Raw genomic sequence first — 21,697 nt, forward strand, 5'->3', positions numbered from 1 at the left:
CACTAGTTAAAAGCACAATTTTATTTTCCTCAATATTTACAATTTAACAGTGTACATGACAATGTTATTTGACTCCAACCATTACAACCAGAAATAATTTTTCAAATGAAAATAGTAAAAGTGCCAGAATTCAAGTATTTTCCAAAAACATGTATGCAACACAAATTTTAAGCCTAAAAAACTTAACAGGAAGATGTTTATTTTGCTCGCTAAATAACTGAACGTGTAACTTCTAATTAATTTGCAGGTAAGATTAATATTGAAAATATATGCTGTGAGGTTCTATAGTCTACACTAGAGAATGCTCCCAAAAATGGTTCTGTACTTCTTAGTGAGCTACAGAGGAAAACATCATAGCTATGAAAGCAAATCAACTGCTCCCAAATTATTCTTGGCACTATCTGGGAAAAATGTCTCCCACCCATCTTCATACAAAGATCCCTTCAGTTAAAAACAAAAACAAAAACAAAAAAACAACACAAGTATTTCTTCATTTTCCCATGCGGGCTGATAGTTTAATGCCAAAACTCAGTATAATACGAACAGTTCTCTAAGAGGACAAAAGTGTGATGCAAGTATATATTTCTCTGGCTTAGTCAAGGAATAAAATTTAAGAATATCTTTAAGAGGTTGAAAATGGGCAGATTGTAGTTTTGTCTAACTTACATTTAAAAAAATCCAATTGAGTTATAATTTACAAAGAACAAGGTGCACAAAACCTAAGTGTATAGCTTAATGAATTTTACATGTCGATGTAACACCTTTCAGATTATGTGGAACATCACCAGGACTAAGGTTCCTTCACGTCCCTTCCCAGTCACTACCCCCCTAAAAACAGCCACTACTTTAACCCCAAGATCACAGATTAGTTTTGCCTTTTTTTTTTTTAAACCTTCATATAAACATGGAATCATATATTTAGGTGTTATTTTCTGCCTGGCTTCTTTCATTTACCATTACTCCACAACCCACTTGTTTTTAAGAAGTAAATTCATTGCCAATATTTAAAAGTAAGCATTTTTAAAAACAATGAGATTCCTAACTTCAAACAAACACTTGGCAACACTGAGTCAATAAGACCAAATAAGATCAGCAGGAGCTAAAGTGTAACTGTCCCTTTAGATTAGGGAAGACTTCCATTGTGACAAACTAGATATTGAATGATACTCCCAATGAAAATAACTGAAAAAGTTGCATAAAAGAGTAAAAATATCTTTTTTTTTTTTTTTTTTTGATGGAGTTTCACTCTTGTTGCCCAGGCTGGAATGCAGTGGTGCGATCTCGGCTCACTGCAGCCTCTGTCTCCCAGGTTCAAGTGATTCTCCTGCCTCAGCCTCCCGTGTAGCTGGGATTACAGGTGAGCGCCACTACACCCGGCTAATTTTTGTGTTTTTGGTAGAGACAGGGTTTCACCATGTTGGTTATGAGGTCTCGAACACCTGAACTCAAATGATCCTCCCACCTCGGCCTCCCAAAGTGCTGGGATTACAGGTATGAGTCACTGCGCATGGCCGTAAGAATATCTTTTTAAAGACACTGCTGGCTGGGTGCAGTGGCTCACGTCTGTAATCCCAGCACTTTGGGAGGCAGAGGCAGGCAGATCATGAGGTCAGGAGTTCGACACCCGCCTGGGCCAACATAATGAAACCCCGTCTCTGCTAAAAATACAAAAATTAGCCAGGCATGGTGGTGTGTGGCTATAATCCCAGCTACTCAGGAGGCTGAGACAGGAGAATCGCTTGAACCCGGGAGGCGGAGGTTGTGGTGAGCCAAGATCGTGCCATTGCACTCCAGCCTGGGCAACAGAGCAAGACTGTCTCAAAACAAACAAACAAACAAAACAAACAAAAAAAAGACACTACTGACCTAGCATGAAAAGAAAAGGTTCTGCAGCGGACAGAAATGAAATTTACGTGGAAAGCTTGGAGGGAAGGCAAGTCAGTCCTGAAACCATCTTCTGCCAAGCTTATGCCAAAGTCAAAACACAGTAACCTTAAGCTGCTGCTGCTTTTTTTTTTCCCAGTTGCTAGTAGTAACCTTAGGCTTCTGTTTGGACAATAATGTAGATATAGGAGACGTGAATAAGGCCTAGAGCCCTCACTTGAGGAGTCTAATGGGAGGCCTACATAAAGTTGGAATCCCAAAAGGCTATGTTCAGGGTGTAGGGCGAAGACGATAAGAAACCCTGAGTGGTTTTAAACAAAGGCAATACCAGTAGATATGGGGCAAAAATAGCTTAAATCCATGAAGAGGATTTAAGGTCTTTAAGGAGACATGCAGGTAAAAGGAAAGTGTTAAAGGTAACTCCCAGTGGTCTGGCTTGGGTAACTGCAGACTGTGATACCATTCACTAAGATAGAAAAGATAGGTAGAGACTGTTTCAGTAGGCAAGAGAAGATCATAAATTTATTGCTCGACATGAAGTTTTAACTATGGGACAGTCAAGTAAAAAAGTTCAGAATGTTGGAGATAGAGATGTTTGAGAGATCAAAATTTGTGCTATCCATCATTACACACAAAGTACCTAGAAATAACCGAATACCAGTAGGATCTCTGATGATCTGACAAGTCTGTGCTGACCTTTGTTGTGCTGAATCTCTACTCACTCAAATGGGGATGGCACCAGATTCAAGAGGCCAAATAAGAGATCCAGAGCTAGTCAATGAGATATGGGGTTTCGCCGGGCGCGGAGGCTCACGCCTGTAATCCCAGCACTTTGGGAGGATCACCTGAGGTCGGGAGTTCAAGACCAGCCTGACCAACATGGAGAAACCCCGTCTCTACTAAAAACACAAAATTAGCCGGGGTGGTGGCGCATGCCTGCAATCCCAGCTATTCAGGAGGCTGAGGGAGGAGAATAGCTTGAACCCGGGAGGCGGAGGTTGCAGTGAGCCGAGATCACGCCATTGCACTCCAGCCTTGGCAAAAAGAGCAAAACTCTGTCTCAAAAAAAAAAAAAAAGAGATATGCGGTTTCACTGAGGGCATACATACAAGGGGGAGTCCAGTGGCAGCAGGCTGGACAGAAGAACTGCAACTGCTTGCAAAAAGCATGCAGTTTAAATAGCACTGTCACTTAGTACCCTTTTCCTAATGAGCTCCACCTGACGACTTTCATTCAACCCAAAGCTTGACACCTTGATCCTCTGTGTGGCTCATGTTCCACAGGATGGGACAGGGGCTCAGATGTTCCTCATAGACAAGAAACGAATCTCCAGGTTGGCTATTCCCAGATTCCCTAGCTCAGAACACACATTCAGGTGTGTATGCCACACAGGGTCGTTCTCAGGGTATGCTTAAGTTATTGCTATCAGGTATGTTTACCATACAATCTTTCAAATGAATTCAGAATTGAGCACCTAACTCAAATAACCTGAAAATCTTCAGATCATCTGTATGCCTGAATACACTTTCCTCCTACACCTATGAAAAAGGATCATCAGTGATGGATATATAAAAACATTGTTTCCTTTAGCTACTGCTCCCATCACTATTACTCATTGCTTGCACTTAAATCAGACCAGATTTTCCTAACTGCTGGCTAATGGTTAGCATTTCTTTTCCTGTGAAATATTGTAATATTTAGCTCAGAAGGGTTTTTACCATCTGTTTCACTAGAACATATTATTTCAGCTTCTGTCACTGGAAGGTCTTCAGCTGCACCCACATTTTCTTGTTCCATTGAAAGGTTCAGCTCTTCATCTTGAATCTGATCAGTCACAGTGGGCAAGGGCTCTGGTTCAAGGTGCAGAATCAGATTCCCTTTCACCTCTTAAAAAGGAAAAATAGAGACGTTTCCATTCCAAAATGATTAAAAATAACTGGATCACAAATATGCAAAAGGTCACAGTAATGTCTCAATCTAAAATATGGGGGGCCTCCTTCAAATTAAGAACTCATTTCAAGATAAAAACTGCTTTATCATTACAAACATATTATTCCACCAAAACATTAAAACCACTACTGAAAGCCCTACTGAAAATATCTTACTCCTGTCTGCATTGTACATATCTTCAAAGGCAAATTCCAATTCTCTCTGCCAGTCTTCTTTCATTTCACTGCGTTTGTATGGAAGTTCAACTAGTTGTGGTGGCATTTGTGCTACAGTCTGTCTCCTACGTGCCAGGTCCTCTTGCTGTAACTGTTTAAGTTCTTTCATTAGTTTCTCCTGATTCTTCAAGAATAAAGAGAATTAACAAAAACTGAGTCACAAACTTTGTATGGTAATATTAACAGTGTTGCAGGTAGGGGAAATGAGGATCAGGGTCCAAGCTTCTCTCCTCTCCTCTATTATTTGTTCAGCCAAAAGACAGACATTTACTCATTCAACAATTATTTGTTGAATACCCAGATTCCACATTAAGTGCTAGGGACACAATCTCAACCCTACCCTAGTTCCCTAGTAGTAAGACCAACAAACAAGTAGTATTATGTTAGTTAAGTACTATGAAAAAGTGGTACTGGTTAGGCCATTAGCTGCAAAAAGTGTCTGCCAGCTACAGTTTTCCATTCTGAGGAAAGTCATGAAGTTAATTTCTATATAAGTTGCCATGGCTCCCGTGCTATATTTTATTCCAGTTCTCCATATACCTATCTGAGGTAAGCACCAAGACGCAGAGTGACTGTGGCTTAACATAGAATATTTCTTGTTACTTCACATTCTTATGAATTTCTTATTAAAGGAGATCTGAATGTATTTCTTTAAGCTTAAAGAGTATGGCTAATATGAAAGTTTAATCAGTGTTTTAGTGAGGTTATCTAATGGAATTTTGGTGGTAGAAGATAAGGAAGGAGAACAAGGCAAGAATTCTCATTCCTTGGGATAAGGATTTAGCCAGACAAAAGTGGGTGAAAGAGAATGAGTCCATGTAAGAAAAAACTGTAGCACAACGGTATGGAGACGAAGGCATGGGATATTCAGAAAACAGCACATTGTTCACTATAGCTAGGGTATATAAGGCAAGGATAATTAGGGAAAGAAGATAAAACTGGAGAAGCAGGTAGAAGTCAAATATTAGTTAATATAGATACTAGAAGGAAATAACGTCTCAGGCCACAATACAGTACGCAGCAAAAAGGTTCAGATAGGAAAAATGAAATCCTCTATTAGCAGTGAGATTGCATGGTTTTTAAACAACCTTCTTAAATAAGGAACATTAAGTCTACTATAACATAGAGAAATCCTGCATTCAAAAAGTGGTAATGGGCCGGGTACAGTGCCTCATGCCTGTAATCCCAGCACTTTGGGAGGCTGAGGCAGGCAGATCACCTGAGGTCAGGAGTTTGATAATAGCCTGGCCAATATGGTGAAATCCCATCTTTACTAAAAATACGAAAATTAGCCAGGCGTGATGGCATGCGCCTGAAATACCAGCTACTCGGGAGGCTGGGGCAGGAGAATAGCTTGAACCTGTGAGGCAGAGGTTGCAGTGGGCCAAGATTGTGCCACTGAACTCCACTCTGGGCAACAGAGTGAGACTCTTTTATTTATTAAAAAATAAATAAAAATAAATAACAAAGTGATAACATATACATTACTTATTCTCTTCTAAAGTTTTAACTATTTTGTCTTTTGAGGATGAATTTTTTTTTGCCATGCCCTGAAAAAAAATAAAATTATAAATGAACTTATTTCATTTATACTATGATTCTAATTATCTAAAGTTATTTGAGTAAGTATACTCTTTTAGCTCACTGCAAGCTAGCATATTTTTTTTTTGGATTATTTATAACAATGACCCCTACCACTAACATTTACTGAGCTTATGAAATTCCAGGTACATTTCTAAAGGCTTTACTAAACTCATTTAATCCTCACAAAACAGATGATCAGGAGAGGTGTGGCAGGGGAGGTTAAAAAACAAAAAACAAAAAAAAACCAGCCAGGCTTGGTGGCCCACACCTGTAATCCCGGCACTTTGGGAGGCCGAGGCAGGCAGATTGTTTGAGGTCAGGAGTTCCAGCCTGACCAACATGGTGAAACCTTATCTCTACTAAAAATACAAAAAAATTGGGCTGGGCACAGTGGCTCATGCCTGTAATCCCAGCAATTTGGGAGGCTGGGGCAGGGGGATCATGAGGTCAGAAGATAGAGACCATCCCTGGCTAAGATGGTGAAACTCTATCTCTACTAAAAATACAAAAATTAGTCAAGTATGGTGGTGTGTGCCTGTAGTCCCAGCTACTTGGGAGGCCAAGGCAGGAGAATCGCTTGACCCCGGGTGGTAGAGGTTGTAGTGAGCCAAGATCATACCACCGCACTCCAGGCTGGGCGGCAGAGCAAGACTCTGCTTCAAAAAAAAAAAAATTAGCTGTGTGTGGTGTCGCGTGCCTGTAGTCCCAGCTACTCAGGAGGCTGAGGCGGGAGAATTGCTAGAATCTGGAAGGTGGAGGTTGCAGTGAGCCAAGATCCCGCCCCTGCACTCCAGCCTGGGTGACAGAGTGAGACTCCATCTCAAAAAAAACACATGAAACAGAACTCAGAGAGTTTAACTAATCTGCCTGAGATCAAACAGCTGACTGGTGAAGGGGAGAGATAAATCCTGGCAGAATGACTATGGAGCCCACTTGCTTAACCACTAAACACTACTGCTTTTATGGAAGAATCTGTTCAATTTATGACTGCTTTTTGTGTCTGTTTTACTATAGGTTTAAACCTTAGATGGGGAGAATTACTGATAATAATTCAGACATTCAGTTATTTTAATCATAATTCACTCCTAGTTTATAAAAGCTAAAAATTTAAGGGAGAAGCTCATGATTTAGTTCAAACTATCAAAATAAACTTTCTTAAGAAAATTTAATTTCCAATGCATTTTTAAGAAGTACTTAAAAACTCATTCCTAAGATGGGTATTTAAAACATCCAAATGCATTAGTCAAATTCAGAAAATAAAATCAGACTTCTAATAAGATGAATCATTTTTATGCTGTTTCAAGACTAAGCACTAAATGAACAATAAGCATGACAGAAGTAAAGCTAAAACTATAAAGCCAGCTTTCATTATATTATTTTACACATTTATGACAGTCACTATTGATTGATTGATTGACAGAATCTCACTCTGTCACCAGGGTGGAGTACAGTAATGCAATCTCGGCTCACTGCTCTGCCTCCCAGGCTCAAGCAATCCTCCCATCTCAGCCTTCTCGGGAAATGAGGTGCCAGGCTACAATACAGTTCCAAACTGGGACTTACTGTATTGACTCTGTAGTCCCAGGTCACCATGCCTGGCTAATTTTTGAATTTTTGGTAAAGACAGGATTTCGCCTTGTTGCCCAGCCTGGTCTCGAACTCCTGGGCTCAAGCGCTTTGACCTCCCAAAATGTTGGGATGACAGGCATGAGCTACCTTGACTGGACTTGACAGTCACTTCTTAAATTTTTTTTGAAATAGGGTCTCACTCTGTGGCCCAGGCTGGTGTGCAGTGGTGTGGTGTGATCTCAGCTCAAAGCAACCTCCTTGTCCCGGGCTCAGGTGATCCTCCTCCCACCTTGGCCTCCCGAGTAGCTGGGACTACAGCCGCACACCACCATGCCTGGCTAATTTTTCTGTTTTAAGTAGAGACGGGGTTTCTCCATGTTGCCCAAGCTGGTCTTAAACTTCTGGGCCTACACGATCTGCCTGGCTTGACATCCCACAGTGCTGAGATTACATGCCTGGCCTATGGTCACTTTTTAAAAGCTGCGGTAGCAAGGATCATGACTTTATTTTTGAAACAACATTCTACAAAACCAAAAAGTGCTTTGCTCAATGCATATTTAATGAACTGAATCCTCAAATTTATAGAGCACATATGCTACTTAAATAATTAAATTAGGAAAGTGATTTTTTTCCCAGGCTGTTTTTGGACATATTGAAATATTAAACTTTTAATAAATTCATTAGTAAAATTTTTAGAACAGCAATACACTGGGAGAACAGCTTAACCCAATCAGAACTTGAAATGGAAGGGGAAAGAAAGTTGGGAAACTTGAAATCATATGAATCAGAGACTATACTGAACACCCACCCTTCCCACCTTTCTTTGAGCTCATTCACTAATCAGTCCTGCAATGCTATTAGTAAGTCCATCAGTAATGGTCACGGGTAGAATTTAAGTCTTACTTGAGCCAAATGGATCTTCTTCATTGCTTGGAATCCCCGTACATGTGCCTTTTCAAACCGTTCCATTCTCTCTTGTGCTGCCTGTTTTTGTAGCTCTTCCAATCGTTTAGCTTCCTCCTCAGCAGCCAAATGAGCATCTGGCTAGCAGTCATTAAAAAGTTTTAGGCAAAAGTTTTAAAGTGTGAGACAAGCAATAACTAAAAAACAAAACAACCTTAAAATCATGTTTTCTACAAATATAAAATTAAATATAAGAAGAGTTATATTTTAAAATGCCCACAATTATCAACAGCATGTATCTATGAAAGTGATCAAATTGTTAATATAAAGTTTTATGAGTTACTCATTTTAAACCAGATTAGGTTATACTCCTCCAAACATATTTCTCCATTACTTTGTAAGAAAAAAAATCTCTTGCTGGGTGTGGTGGCTAATGCCTGTGATTCCAGCACTTTGGGAGGCTGATGTGGGCAGATCACCTGAGGTCAGACTGTCCAACGCGGTGAAACTGTCTCTACTAAAAATAGAAAAATTAGCCAGGCATGGTGGTTGGGCACCTATAATCCCAGCTACTCAGGAGGCTGAGGCAGGAGAATCGCTTGAGCTCGGGAGGCAGAGGTTGCAGTAAGCTAAGATTGTACCACTGCACTCCAGCCTGGGCGACAAGACAAGACTCGTCTCAAACATTAAAAAAAAAAAGGAAACCTCATTAAAATGACAGTATTGAAAGGTAAATACCCACAAATCTCATTAACATAAATAACACAAAAAAGAGAAAGGGGCACAGAGACTGGATTTACTTTTTTTTTTTTTTTTTTTTTTTAAAGAGATGAGGTCTTGCTATGTTCACCAGGCTGGTCTCAAGCAATCCTCCCATCTCGGCCTCCAAAAGTGCTGAAATTACAGGAGTAAGCTAACACATCCAGCCTGGATTTACTTTTACTATCTGAACATTCACTTTCAAGTATAGGTAAATATTCTAAATGTAACCAGCAGTAAAAGTCTTTTTCTGTCTTTTGTATGTTGAAATTCTGCCAGCCAGTTGCAGCAATTAATAACGACCAAGAAAGCTGTTAACTTCAATTGTAAGATTAAAAATTCTCAAATGGTGAGATAAATAGGTAAAGAGATTGACGGTTAATAAATTAACAAAGAGTACACTGGCCAAACAAATTTATCAAAAATATATCCTCTTTGAGCCACTAAATATTCATGCAAAACTAAGTAACATCAGGCAAGACAAAAAAAGTTAGATTAAATCAAAATTATAATCTCTAGAAGTATTTAGTATATCAATATGTATATTAAATAAAATAACCTCTGAGAACAATATTTCAATCCATTTCAGCCATGAGGTTTTCAAGAAAAAAGTTGTTTATGAATTCTTCACATCTCTTGAAGATAAATTAAAAGCAGTGTGTCAATTTTGGTAAACCAAAATTTTAAAGAAAGGAAAAATTTCAAAATAGCATACAACATGAATGATAAATATCAGCCCAGATATAAAAAGTCATATAAAGGATATGAATAAAGGGTCACAGAAAAAGTTAGGGACCACAGACAAATTTTGTTCTTATTGATCATACTTCAAAACAAGATTTGTAATACAGCTTTAGAAAGACAATCCCCTATAGATTTGTGTCAATGTAATTAAAAACATAACCATAAATCTGGTTGAAATAATGTTAGATTCTATTTTCAGCATTTGAAGATCAAAGATATATGAATGATAAATGCTATTAATAAATACATTTCTGCATTTTGCACATCAGATATTTGGACAGAAATCTTTTTAGATATAATAGAGCATGGAAAATCGATGATGAATTTAACTGATTCAGCTGCACTTTTCTGCAGACATTTCTGGGTCTCACCACAAACAATATAGTGAATCTGACTCAAGAAATATTTTCAGAATGCAAAATTCATTTGAAAAAAGTGCTATGTAACTGTCACTGACAAAGAATAGACAGGATGAAGGCCATGGATAAGTAATGTAGGACTTCCAAGCATATGATGTTTTGTTTAGTTGTGTGTAGAGGTAGCGAATCTAACAAAACAAAATGTAGACAACTACTGGCTGTAAGTAGGACTACAGCAGGTCACTTTCATAATTCTTCTTCAGCCAAAGATATATATTATGACATACAAGAGATTTTGGAATTACTTTATCAGGATGTTAAACACACACACACACACACACACACACACACACACACACACAATAGCAGCTCTTATGTGCTGAAAAGGCTGACTGAACAAATGAAAGTTTATTTGCAGAAAGCTGCTAAAGAAAAATACCCAAACATATATGCCAAGAGTGCAAATATTTTTTATATGATACCTGCTATAAAGATCATATTGTTCTCCAGGGAAGATGCTAAAATTATTGTGCATGTGAGCTGAGTGCAGATGAAAATTGAGGTAATTTGATCTTGAAAGCCAAACACATTAATCATCACATTTTAAATCCAAGGTTTAAGGACAGATTTTTCCTAAGTGATGGAGTAAAGCAGCAAATAAAAGAAAATATTCAAATAAAAAGGTGTACAGTAATAAATCTATTTCTGGAAATATTCAGAAATCATATCTTCAATCTACACAAAGCTTTAGTTTGTGGGACCACTTTCATAAAACTGTTAGAAATAAAATGTTTGTGGTCCCTAACTTTTTTCTAACCCTTTATCATTGTAACTACTGATCTAATTTTTAAGTCCAAAAATTGAAAAGGAGGTAGGTCTTCTAGTTACTATCAAAAAAGAAAGCTTATGGATATTAATTTAATACCACCAGCACCCTATGCTGATGGAGTTAGATAAAAAAATAATTCATCATCAATCTTAGTTAAAATGTAATATCTTTTTAATATCACAAAAATGCAGTGAATAGTAAGGCATTTAGCAACAAATTGAAGTTATTGTTCCTACATTATAATGTTGAAAATGAAATAATACTTTACAATTTTAAATAAAGCTCAGATTTACTCTTGCATCTTAGAAGTTCTAAGATATTCTGTGATATTCTAATATTCTGTGATATTCATTTTAGTTCTTAACTGAATATTGCTTTTAATACCTGCTATTAAGCAGTCAACCAAAATGTGTATTTGTTGCATTCTAAATGCCACAGGAATGCTATAAAATTTATTTTTCTAGTAGCCAAACATATTCAACATGAAAAAAATTAAAACCCCCACTGACACAGAGAAATAGCAATTATAATAACAATATATCATTTGTTACTCTTAAGACTGGCAATAATTTTTAAAACACAATATTCCATGCAGACAAGGTTATGGTAAGGTGGCCATTCTCCTATGTTGTTGATGCTTTTAAAAAGCAATTTAATGATCCATATCAAATGTTACACAGTTTGGAGCCAATACTTTCTCTTTTAGGAATTTATATATAATCAGAGATGTGGATAAAAATGTGCAAGATAATGATTACTTACAGAAGCAAAAAATAATGATTAAATAAATGGTACGATGAAATAGTAAGTGGCTACTAAAAATCATGTTTTGAAAAGTGTGTATATGTTTATATTTAAATAAAAGTAAAATGAATTTATTAAAACATTAACCATATTCCACTTTGATGACAGAACTGGTGTTTTCCCAATAGTTTACACTTACGTGTATAGTTTCAAATTTTTCACAAATAGCATGTAATATTTTATGATTAAAAAAAGCTTTAAAATCTGCTATTTTAAAATATAACCATTTAAATAGCCAACTAGTTTAATTCATATTAAACCATCATATGCCTGACATGAAAATTCAAAGCATTTAAAAGGTTTTTGATTATTATTACCAATTGTCCAAATTTTGAAATCTGGGAACACCATAATATAACTAAGATATAATTCAATTCAATGCACACAGAAATAATAAATCGAGGGCATGAAGAAACAGTAAGTCAATCACCTGTTTTGTGTCTCTCTCTCTACTCACAAAAGTGTGAAGATGGTGGTAGGTAGAACTATTGGTTTTGACTGCACAAATTCTTTTCACTTCAATGTTCTGGAAAAGAGAACATAAAAAAATAGGTTAAAAGCATTAATTTTCACTTAAAGCTGAATCCAATGCAAAAAAAGTTATTTTGTATTTTATTGAGTTCTCCACATCCAAAACATGCTAAAACCTGCTCATAACGAAATCAAATTTTTAGTTAAATTACTTCAAATTTTAATAAAAGTACCAGACTCATCAGTATTTCAAATCATCTTCAAGGTGTCGCTAACTAATCAATGTGCTTTATTCATCTCAATTTTTAAGTTATTTATAGAGAAAATTCATCTTTAAATCTCCTGAATATAGAAGGGCTTATAGGCCATATCAAGCGAAATGAAAATCATTTCATTATATTTATAAGAAAACAACATGCCTCATTATGTCCTTTTCCATATCTAATCACAAAAATTCTACTATAGTTCATAAGTCTTATTTTCTCAACGTTTAATGATGTATTTTGAGTTTTGTTCCTGAAACACTTGCCAATATATTTAAATTACACTTATTCCAGAACAAAACAACTCTCAGAAAAATGTAAGTAAACTACCCTCCCCCTTCTCTTTCCTGTATTTTGTAGTAAAGGCAGATTCAACCCATCACATCCTATCACACACTGATGTTAATTAACTAAACTGACAATATTAAGTGCCTACTATGTGTTAAACATTACACAAGGCATTGTGAATGACAATGAGAAGTAAAATAAAAGAATGACCGCTGGCTTCAAGGAGCTCACAGTAACAGTTCTAACAACTAGAAGTTCTAACAATTACACATAAGTTAAATAATAAACCATGCATTTTACAGATAACATGATGAAAAAAATGTCCAGAAAGAAATGCTAACACTTCTGCCGGATGTCTTCTGTATTATATCCTAGTAGTGAAAAGTTAGCAAAGTCCCTCAACTTTTCTGTCCCTCAGCTTCCTTAAGAAAAGTGGATTTATAGCTATTGCTATACCATATGATCATTGTGACAATTACTGTGAGAATCAATTAAAGTATAAAAAGCATTTTTAATATTTTTAAGGCCTGTTGACAAGGCCAGAGTACAGAGGCATGACCATATCTCACTGCAACTCCTGGGCTCAAGTGATCCTTATGCTTCTAGCCTAACATAGCTAGGACTACAGGCAGGTACCATCATGCCTGGCTAATTCAATGACATCACGAATGCAACACAGGTTGGGAGGGAGAAAAGTTTAAATAAGAATAGGTTCAGAATTAACCAGTTTTAGCTATAACATATATGAGTATGGAATGATGAGGAGGACTCAAGTGAAAAGAAACAATATAAAAGACAAGAAGGGGCTGGGCACGGGCTCAAGCCTGTAATCCCAGCACTTTGGGAGGCCGAGGCAGGTGGATCACTTGAGGTCAGGAGTTCGAGACCAGCCTAGCCAACACGGTAAAACTCCATTTCTACTAAAAATACAAAAATTAGCCAGGCATGGTAGCACACATCTGTAATCCCTGCTGCTAGGGAGGCTGAGGCAAGATAACTGCTTGAACCAGGGGTCAGAGGCTTCAATGATGCAAAATGAGCCAAGAGTGTGCCACTGCACTCCAACCTGGGTGACAGAGCAAGACTCTGTCTCAAAAAAAAAAAACAAAGAAGGGGGGATTAAGAAAATCCAAGTAAAAGTGAACAGGCTAATGTGAGCAGAATTATCTGAGTAGTTTTTAAGACCTTTTTTCTTATCTGAGAAACTTTCTCTTATCTGAGAACTTATTTCTTACCTGAGTAGCTTTTAACAAGTTTTTAAGAACAGAGCCCAGTATTAGCACTGTTAAAAAGCTGCGGCCAGGTGTTGTGGCTCACACTTGTAATCCCAGCACTTTGGGAGGCCAAGGCAGGCAGATCACTTGATGTCAGGAGTTTGAGACCAGCCTGGCCAACATGGAGAAACCCCTTTTCTACTAGAAATCAAAAATTAGCTCGGCATGGTAGCACACACTTGTAATCCCAGCTACTTGGGAGGCTGAGGCAGGAGAATTGCTTGAACCCAGGAGGCAAAGGTTGCAGTGAGCCGACATTACACCACTGTACTCCAGCCTGGGTGACAGAGTACGACTCTGTCTCAAAAAATAAAAAATAAAAAAAAGCTGCACAGGTGATAAATGTACAGCCAAAGTTGAGAATTAACTAGACCAGTCAGAAGATAACTAATTGGCAAGTACCTGGGAAATACATCCAGATATGTACAACAGAGGACTTTATTCAGGGTCTTATCATTCAGGTAAAGGATTAAACTGACCACTAATGAAAACATTAACTAGCATATATATACACATATACATATATTTGAGACAGGGTCTTGCTATGTTTCCCAGGCTGGTCTTGAACTCCTGGGCTCAAGGAATCCTCCCACCTCAGCCTCCTAAGTAGCTGAGATTAAAGGCAGGTGCCACCACACCTAGCTTTAACTAGTTAATATTAAAGTTCAGTAAGAAACTGGTCACAAAACAAAAATTCAGAGATGGTGGTACACATTAGAATGCTTCACTCTACAAAGAATCTTAGTAGCCTTTAAATCAATGCCTTGAAAAAATAAACCATAGGCTTCTTGACAAGGAAGAACTCTGAAGAAAACAAGTCTCTAAAATTATGTAATTTGATATATAAAAGTGATTCAGTTTACACATTTTAAAATACCAGTACTTCCAGAGTAAAGACAATTATGTATAGATTGAATTTGGAATCCGCCCAAAATTGGGATCACAATTTGAGATTTCGATTACTATGAATCTTTATTGATTATAACAGGATTTCCAATGAATTGCACCTAAGTTATTAGTGAAATCCGTCCTTGGCCTGGCATAATTAGGATGATCTGTTAATAATTTAATCACTCAATTTACTTCCCGTGTTCTATCTTCCAGCCTTAGTTTTGCTCCACAATAACTATTTCTAGCTTTATCTACCCAAGTACAGGACAAAACCAGCTTTCTACTCTGGAGTACCTGACACTGGCTCATGCAGCAATGGAAAACAAGAAAAAAAATGTCAGGCACTGTGGCACATGCCTGTAGTCACAGCTACTCAGGAAGCAGAAGCAGGAGGATTGCTTTAGCCCAGGAGTTCAAGTCTGCAGTGAGCTATGATGGTGCTGGTGAAGAGTCACTGAACTCTAGCCTGGGAAAAACAGTGAGATCTTGTCTCAAACAACAACAAAAAAGGTATAAGCAAGGGAAGAAGTAAAACAAAGCTCATTTTTCTCTTGCGTCTGGTATGATATATGAGAAGTCTTCATAGCATCTCAGGGTTTTCAATAAAAACTTCATTCTTTAACAGACCTATGAAAAGACTGGTTGTTTACATTTCTAGACTTTAGTACATAAGTAGTTAACTTTAACAGTTAGCATGAACTCTGAAGAAGTATATTCATGGGAAGCTAAGTGTCACAGTAAAAAGATCATGAGTTTTATAGAATTTGACATTGACATAAACTCTGGTTCTCGCACTTACCTATTAAAGGACTTTGGTTACGTTACTTAAACTCTGACCTTCAATTTTCATCATTTGTTACATGGAAATATTTAACATGCAGGGCTAATGTGATTAAATTAGATATGAATAAAAAAAACCTGACATAACTAAATTCTTAGGTACACAAGAAGTATCAATTCTCTTCACCATGTAAACAGCTCTCTCAAAAAATAATATTTTCTTAAATTAAGGAAAGACCTTGGTTTGAGAAGACTAAATAGTCTAGGTTTATTTCCTCAGGCTTCTCAGCATTTATATTTTTATCTGCTTGAAGAAACAGCGATACAGATGCATCTATATCCTGTGTATGTGACACAGTGTTCTTATATGGTGCATTTCCCTGACCCCCAAATACCCAAAACCTAGTTTTTCCCAAACCAAAATCCTGTCCCTCCCTTCTATGTGATAAATTCACAACCATCTCAAGACATTCAGAAACACTGCCTCATCCCAAACACCTTTATTGGCTTGGGTAATGGATTTTTCTAAAATAATGCCTTTTAGTGAAACAAGAATGTAGTCACCCAGATCTTATTTATAAGTACCATTTCTCCACTAAAAAGAATCAGGGGTCTTTGGAGATACCAGATACGGGACAGAGTAAATTAAGCCAAGGTCATTTGCTGAGCCACAGAGCAAGGAAATGCTCATGGAGTCACGGGGACGCAAGAAACAACTTCAAGACTCTCCTGCTGACCCAATTTCAGATATTACAAACATCAGTGAGAAGAAAAAGAATAATGACTACAATTGAACTATGTAATATTGAGTAAAAAACCTCCACAAGTTAACAGTGATAGTCACAAAAGAGAAAGGAAAAAAAAAACCCATTTACCACCAACGGCATTGATTATTACACCAACTCTTCACTCTGAAAACTGGCAGAGGGAAAAATGAGGAATATGTCCTGTTTTCTTTTTTTTTTTTTTTTTTTTTTTGAGACGGAGTCTCGCTCTGTCGCCCAGGCTGGAGTGCAGTGGCCGGATCTCAGCTCACTGCAAGCTCCGCCTCCCGGGTTCACGCCATTCTCCTGCCTCAGCCTCCCGAGTAGCTGGGACTACAGGCGCCCGCCAGGTCGCCCAGCTAGTTTTTTTTTTTGTATTTTTAGTAGAGACGGGGTTTCACCGTGTTAGCCAGGATGGTCTTGATCTCCTGACCTCGTGATCCGCCCGTCTCGGCCTCCCAAAGTGCTGGGATTACAGGCTTGAGCCACCGCGCCCGGCCCATGTCCTGTTTTCTTAAAAGGAATTAGGCTGGGTGCAGTGGCTCATACCCGTAATCCTAGCACTTTGGAAGGCCGAGGTGGGTGGATCATCTGAGGCCAGGAGTTCGAGACCAGCATGGCCAACATGGTGAAACCTCGTCTCTACTAAAAACACAAAAATTAGCTGGGCATGGTGGCGGGTGCCTATAATCCCAGCTACCTAGGAGGCTGAGGCAGGAGAATCGCTAGAACCCGGGAGGTGGAGGCTGCAGTGAGCCAAGATTGTACCACTGCATTTCAGCCTGGGTGACAGAGTGAGTGAGACTCTGTCTCAAAAGAAAAAAAGAACTAAATAGTTCATGCCCACTGATACAATTCATGCTTGTCAAAGCACTTACAGAGTTTTGTTTGCTTTTTATAAATTTTTGTCTTTGGCTTGTTATAAATACTAAGAATTAATACAAAGATAATCAAAAGGCATCATGGATAATATATTGCCTGGCTTTTATCGTGTCACTTTGTACTGAGGGAGTGACTGAAATATGACTTTTACATCTGAATTTTGTTGGATCAAATGTTACATGGTAGATAGCTCAATGTAAAAAAGCAGGAAGTCTGACAAACTGAAAGGTCTAAGAAGTGAATATCTGGAACTTACGCTTATACAGAATATACTTGTATGTACAACTATATTAGACATCCCTGTATTTGTGGGTTTACTTCTACTTAATTTTTCGGATGAAAATAACTAGGTAACTTTGACAATCATCCAAATAGCCATTTCAATAACTGTAACAAGCTATGGAGAACAAATACTTTAAAAATTTTCTGCTTTAATTACATTTTTTTAAAACAAGCTTCAAATCACAAAAGCACACATTTTACTCCCATAAAAAACAGATCCCTCTTTTTAATTTATAACATTGTTTTCCTCTTTTCTTTTTAAAAATCACACCTGGATACTTTATAATCTTATGCACATTTATTAACTTAACTGAAACTTAATTTATCTGTAAAATATTGACCATTTAAAATAAGCCAAATTCAGAGTGTGGGAAAGTCTAGAGGACAAATAGTCTAGTTTCTTCCCCCTAATAAATAAATAAAGGGCATTTTTTCAAAAGGCAGAATTATTAAAAGTTTTTTCAAAACCAAAACCATTATAGTTTTCCAAACAACAAAATTTTTTTGACATCATTGAGGAAGGGTGAACAAATACTGGGTATTAAATAATATTGGAAACAATATTAGTATTATACTAAGAAAAAAGTCCTTAGACATCAGAGATACACACTAAAGTATTTACAGGTGAAATGATATCTAGAATTATTTTAAAATACTCGATATATTCCTGTAAAAGTTTTTAATTGTACAAGAAAACTTGTATAAGTTTAAGTGGTAGTCATTCTGACCTCCAGTGAATTATAACAGTAAAGAAGAATCATGACCTAGTTCCTCTTAATACTCGAACTCACCTCAAAAAGAGCTGGAGGAGGAGGGGGCAGACTTGTAATTTTGGCTGATCTCTCTTTTTCCACAAGCAGTGCTTCCTTTCGAGCTTTTATATGCCTTAAGAAACAAGAGATGTCATCAATTAATCTATCAGTGATAATATTACAGTACAACTCTCCGGGTTAAAAATATACAAGTCATAGGCTCAAGAAATCCTCTAGTCTGATTCCACAGGCTCAGTAAGCTTTACATGTGTAAAGAGTCTATACACATGTTAAGAAAATGTTTAGAAATTGAGAGAGGCCTATCTAAAGACAGAAAGCTCTATGGTGGGGACCAACCCAAGAAACTTACAATGTTCTTTAGAGTGAAAAAAAAACCAGAAATTTTGTTAAAAATGCCCATTGCTAACTAGTAACAGAGCCCTTAATTTTTTACTTTCCTTCACTAATGTTTCCTGTGAATGGCCCTTTAATTTTTACAACATGCAAAAAATACTGATGACTTCCAGAGTCTACAACCTTTTTTAATGTTATTAATCACATCAATTTTTATTTCATGTTTACATCAGAGACAGACATTGGTTGACATGCATTCTGAACTAGCCATACATTTCTTCAGAAACTTAGTAACTGCTGCTGAACTCAAACTACAACTAGAAACAGCTCATTAGTTATTATGTTCACCTAAGCAAATCACTCCGTCCCCAGCATTATTTTTAAATCAAGTTTAACAAATGCAATGAATATGCTACTGTGATGTTTAATATTTGCTTACACAGTATCCTATGTATCCTCTACTTTCAAACATGTTAGTTTCAGTTGAGATTATAGTAAAAATTATTACTTTACCAGGTTTTTTGTTTCATTAATATTTCTTTTTTATTTTTCTGTACTTTCAGGGCTTCTTTATGCCTCAAATCTGCTTTTCTTTTCCTTTCTGCTGCCTGCTGTGCCAGAGCATCCAAATCAGGTTCCTAAAAATATACATTACTTAAAATGTCATGTTAAACAAGAATAACAGAAAATGTATCTCACATGATATCAGAAGTGATTTATCAATTTTGTCATCTTCTTTCTACATACTATAGCGGTGTTTCCCAGAGCATGATAACAGCACCACTGATGATATGCCATATTGGGGGGACAAACACAAACATTTTAATGTAAAGTTAATGCAATCAATTAACATATTATTACAAAAATATAAATAGGATATCGAACTACTTGGGACATGGTTAAAGTAAGTAATAAAAGAGTCCATCTAAATTAAAATGTCAAATATGTAGTGATATGGGTAGTTTCCCAGTCAGGGCAAAAATTGTGAACATGGTATTCAAACGACAGAGGTTTGGGAAACACTGCACTAAAGCACGAAATGAATGTGGCATACATAAAACCACAAAAATCTGAGTCAGAACTTAACGGCTATGACTAAAAACACAGGCTAAAACCAAGGACCATGAAACAGATTGCCACAATCTTTAAGATATTTTCTTCCTCACTAGTTGTTATCAAAGATTTACTTTTTTTGTAATTAGGCTATTTATTGTATGTGACTGATTCTGGGACTCTAGTATTTCCACATCATAAATCACAATAAATCAAAATAATGGGGCAGACTTACCATGAGTTTCTGAAAGTCATCAAAAAATGTTTGCTATTAGTAAATGAAATCCAAATGCATATACATTCAAACCACATGTTTAAGGGAAATATACTGAAATATCTGAATTCACTCCACCAAATCTCTCTAAAATGCCTGAGATGGACAACAACTTCTGATTCAGAAGATTATTATTTCCCCAGATAGAGGAGTACTGGAAGAGAATAATGCTAATTTAACATCATAGGAAGATCAATTTTGTTTGACATGGATTTTACTTGAAATAACTCTTAGTAAGAAATGAGCCTATTATTCACAAATTCCATTAAATTTACAAAAAAGCTCAAGCTGCCCCAAAGAAATTCAATACATGAAAATGTTATCAGAAAAGCATTCAACAACTATAATTTACTTTTTGACTAATATTACTGCCACAACTGGGTAGTCAAATAAGATCTCACATTTTCTTTGGCCTGTCGATGTCCCTCTCCCATACTTCTCAAACTTGCCAAATACAGTTTTTCCAGGTTCTGTATTTTCTGAGTTTGTGATTCTTCCCATTCTGCCCTTAGCTCCTCTGCCAAACGTGTCAATTGTTGATTTCTCCTCTGTTTTATGTCTTCTCTTATCTGTAAGGCGATATCTCTTTCTTGTTCTCGAACCTAAAGAATGCATATTTAACAGGTTATATGAAAGGAAGTTCACTTAAACTTTTTTGAAAAGCTATTTGGAAACAGGAACTCAAATGAATTCTCTTAAGTCTGTCAACTCTCCTTGACACTCATCTTGTATTAGATAAGGACTATTTAACGCAGAAAATCTGAGTGAATGTACAAAAAGTAAAAATCTCAAGACTGTATCTAATGTCTCCTAACTGATAGCTTTTATTCAGCACGCACTCCCAAAAGGACTGCCATTATCACTCTAATAACCTATAAAAGCTAAAGTGATAAATATGATTCAACAAAATCTATAGCCCAGAGTATAGATAGAGCCAGGTGAGAGCTCCATTTCTGTTGTACATCATCTCTGATTCTAGACAGAATGGTGCCTGAAACATACTTCACAAAGACTTTAAAAACACTTCTAGAAAAGGGTTATCTACAATTTCCTGATAAATTTGTTTCAGTAGCTAATAATCTTTCCAATTAGTGTTCTTCAGTCATTTAAGCTTCCTGTTATTAGACCATTTTTAAAAAAGATAAAGAGCAATTTTCAATATTTGAGTCAAGTAATAACTATCTTCCAACTCTTCTACAATCTACTTACCATCTCAGCCTATTTTTCAAGTGTTCCAAAACTAGTTAATACCGAAGAACCAGGGCTCTTGCATACCCAGACGAGGTTTTTAAATATAACATTTAGAACATTCTAATGTAAAAGAATACTAGTAATTTGAGGAAGAAAGGAATTTAAAACTTTATTCCAAATAAGTCATACCTGTAGCAATCTTAGTTTTCGTCTTCTTTCATAATCTTCCTTCAAAATGAAGGCTTCCTCATTAGGACTCAACCTCAGCTTGCGAGCATTCACAACTTTTCTTTTCATTTCTGTGTACTTCATGTATGACAGCTCTGAATTTAAAAGGGAAAATGTCTATATAAATAATGTAACATTAAAATAGGGCAGCAAAGATTAGAATTTTGTTGTTTTGTTTTTTTTGAGACAGAGTCTCGCTCTGTCACCCAGGTTGGAGTGCAGTGGTGCGATCTCAGCTTACTGTAACCTCTCCCTCCTGTGTTCAAGCAATTCTCATTCAAGCGTCCAGGGTAGCTGGGATTACAGGTGCACGCCACCATGCCTGGCTAATTTTTGTATTTTTAGTAGAG

At 36.8% G+C, this 21,697-nt stretch overlaps 1 protein-coding gene across 4 annotated transcripts in view; it reads right to left on the minus strand.

The window, feature by feature from the left end:
* Positions 1–21,697, minus strand: part of CEP295 (centrosomal protein 295) — a 71,290-nt gene that overhangs the window by 44,620 nt on the left and 4,973 nt on the right. For all 4 annotated transcript variants that reach the window (XM_030917393.1, XM_030917392.1, XM_030917390.1 and 1 more), the window contains exons 2-9: positions 21,309–21,442; positions 20,330–20,530; positions 19,115–19,239; positions 18,287–18,380; positions 12,031–12,126; positions 8,106–8,246; positions 3,990–4,173; positions 3,603–3,770 (exon numbers count right to left, since the gene is read on the minus strand). In XM_030917393.1, coding sequence (XP_030773253.1) covers positions 3,603–3,770; positions 3,990–4,173; positions 8,106–8,246; positions 12,031–12,126; positions 18,287–18,380; positions 19,115–19,239; positions 20,330–20,530; positions 21,309–21,431 — 1,132 coding nt within the window. In that variant the 5' untranslated portion in view covers positions 21,432–21,442. The remainder of the gene's footprint in view (positions 1–3,602; positions 3,771–3,989; positions 4,174–8,105; positions 8,247–12,030; positions 12,127–18,286; positions 18,381–19,114; positions 19,240–20,329; positions 20,531–21,308; positions 21,443–21,697) is intronic.

This window comes from Rhinopithecus roxellana, chromosome 15 (assembly GCF_007565055.1).
Source record: "Rhinopithecus roxellana isolate Shanxi Qingling chromosome 15, ASM756505v1, whole genome shotgun sequence".
Lineage (NCBI taxonomy): Eukaryota > Metazoa > Chordata > Mammalia > Primates > Cercopithecidae > Rhinopithecus > Rhinopithecus roxellana.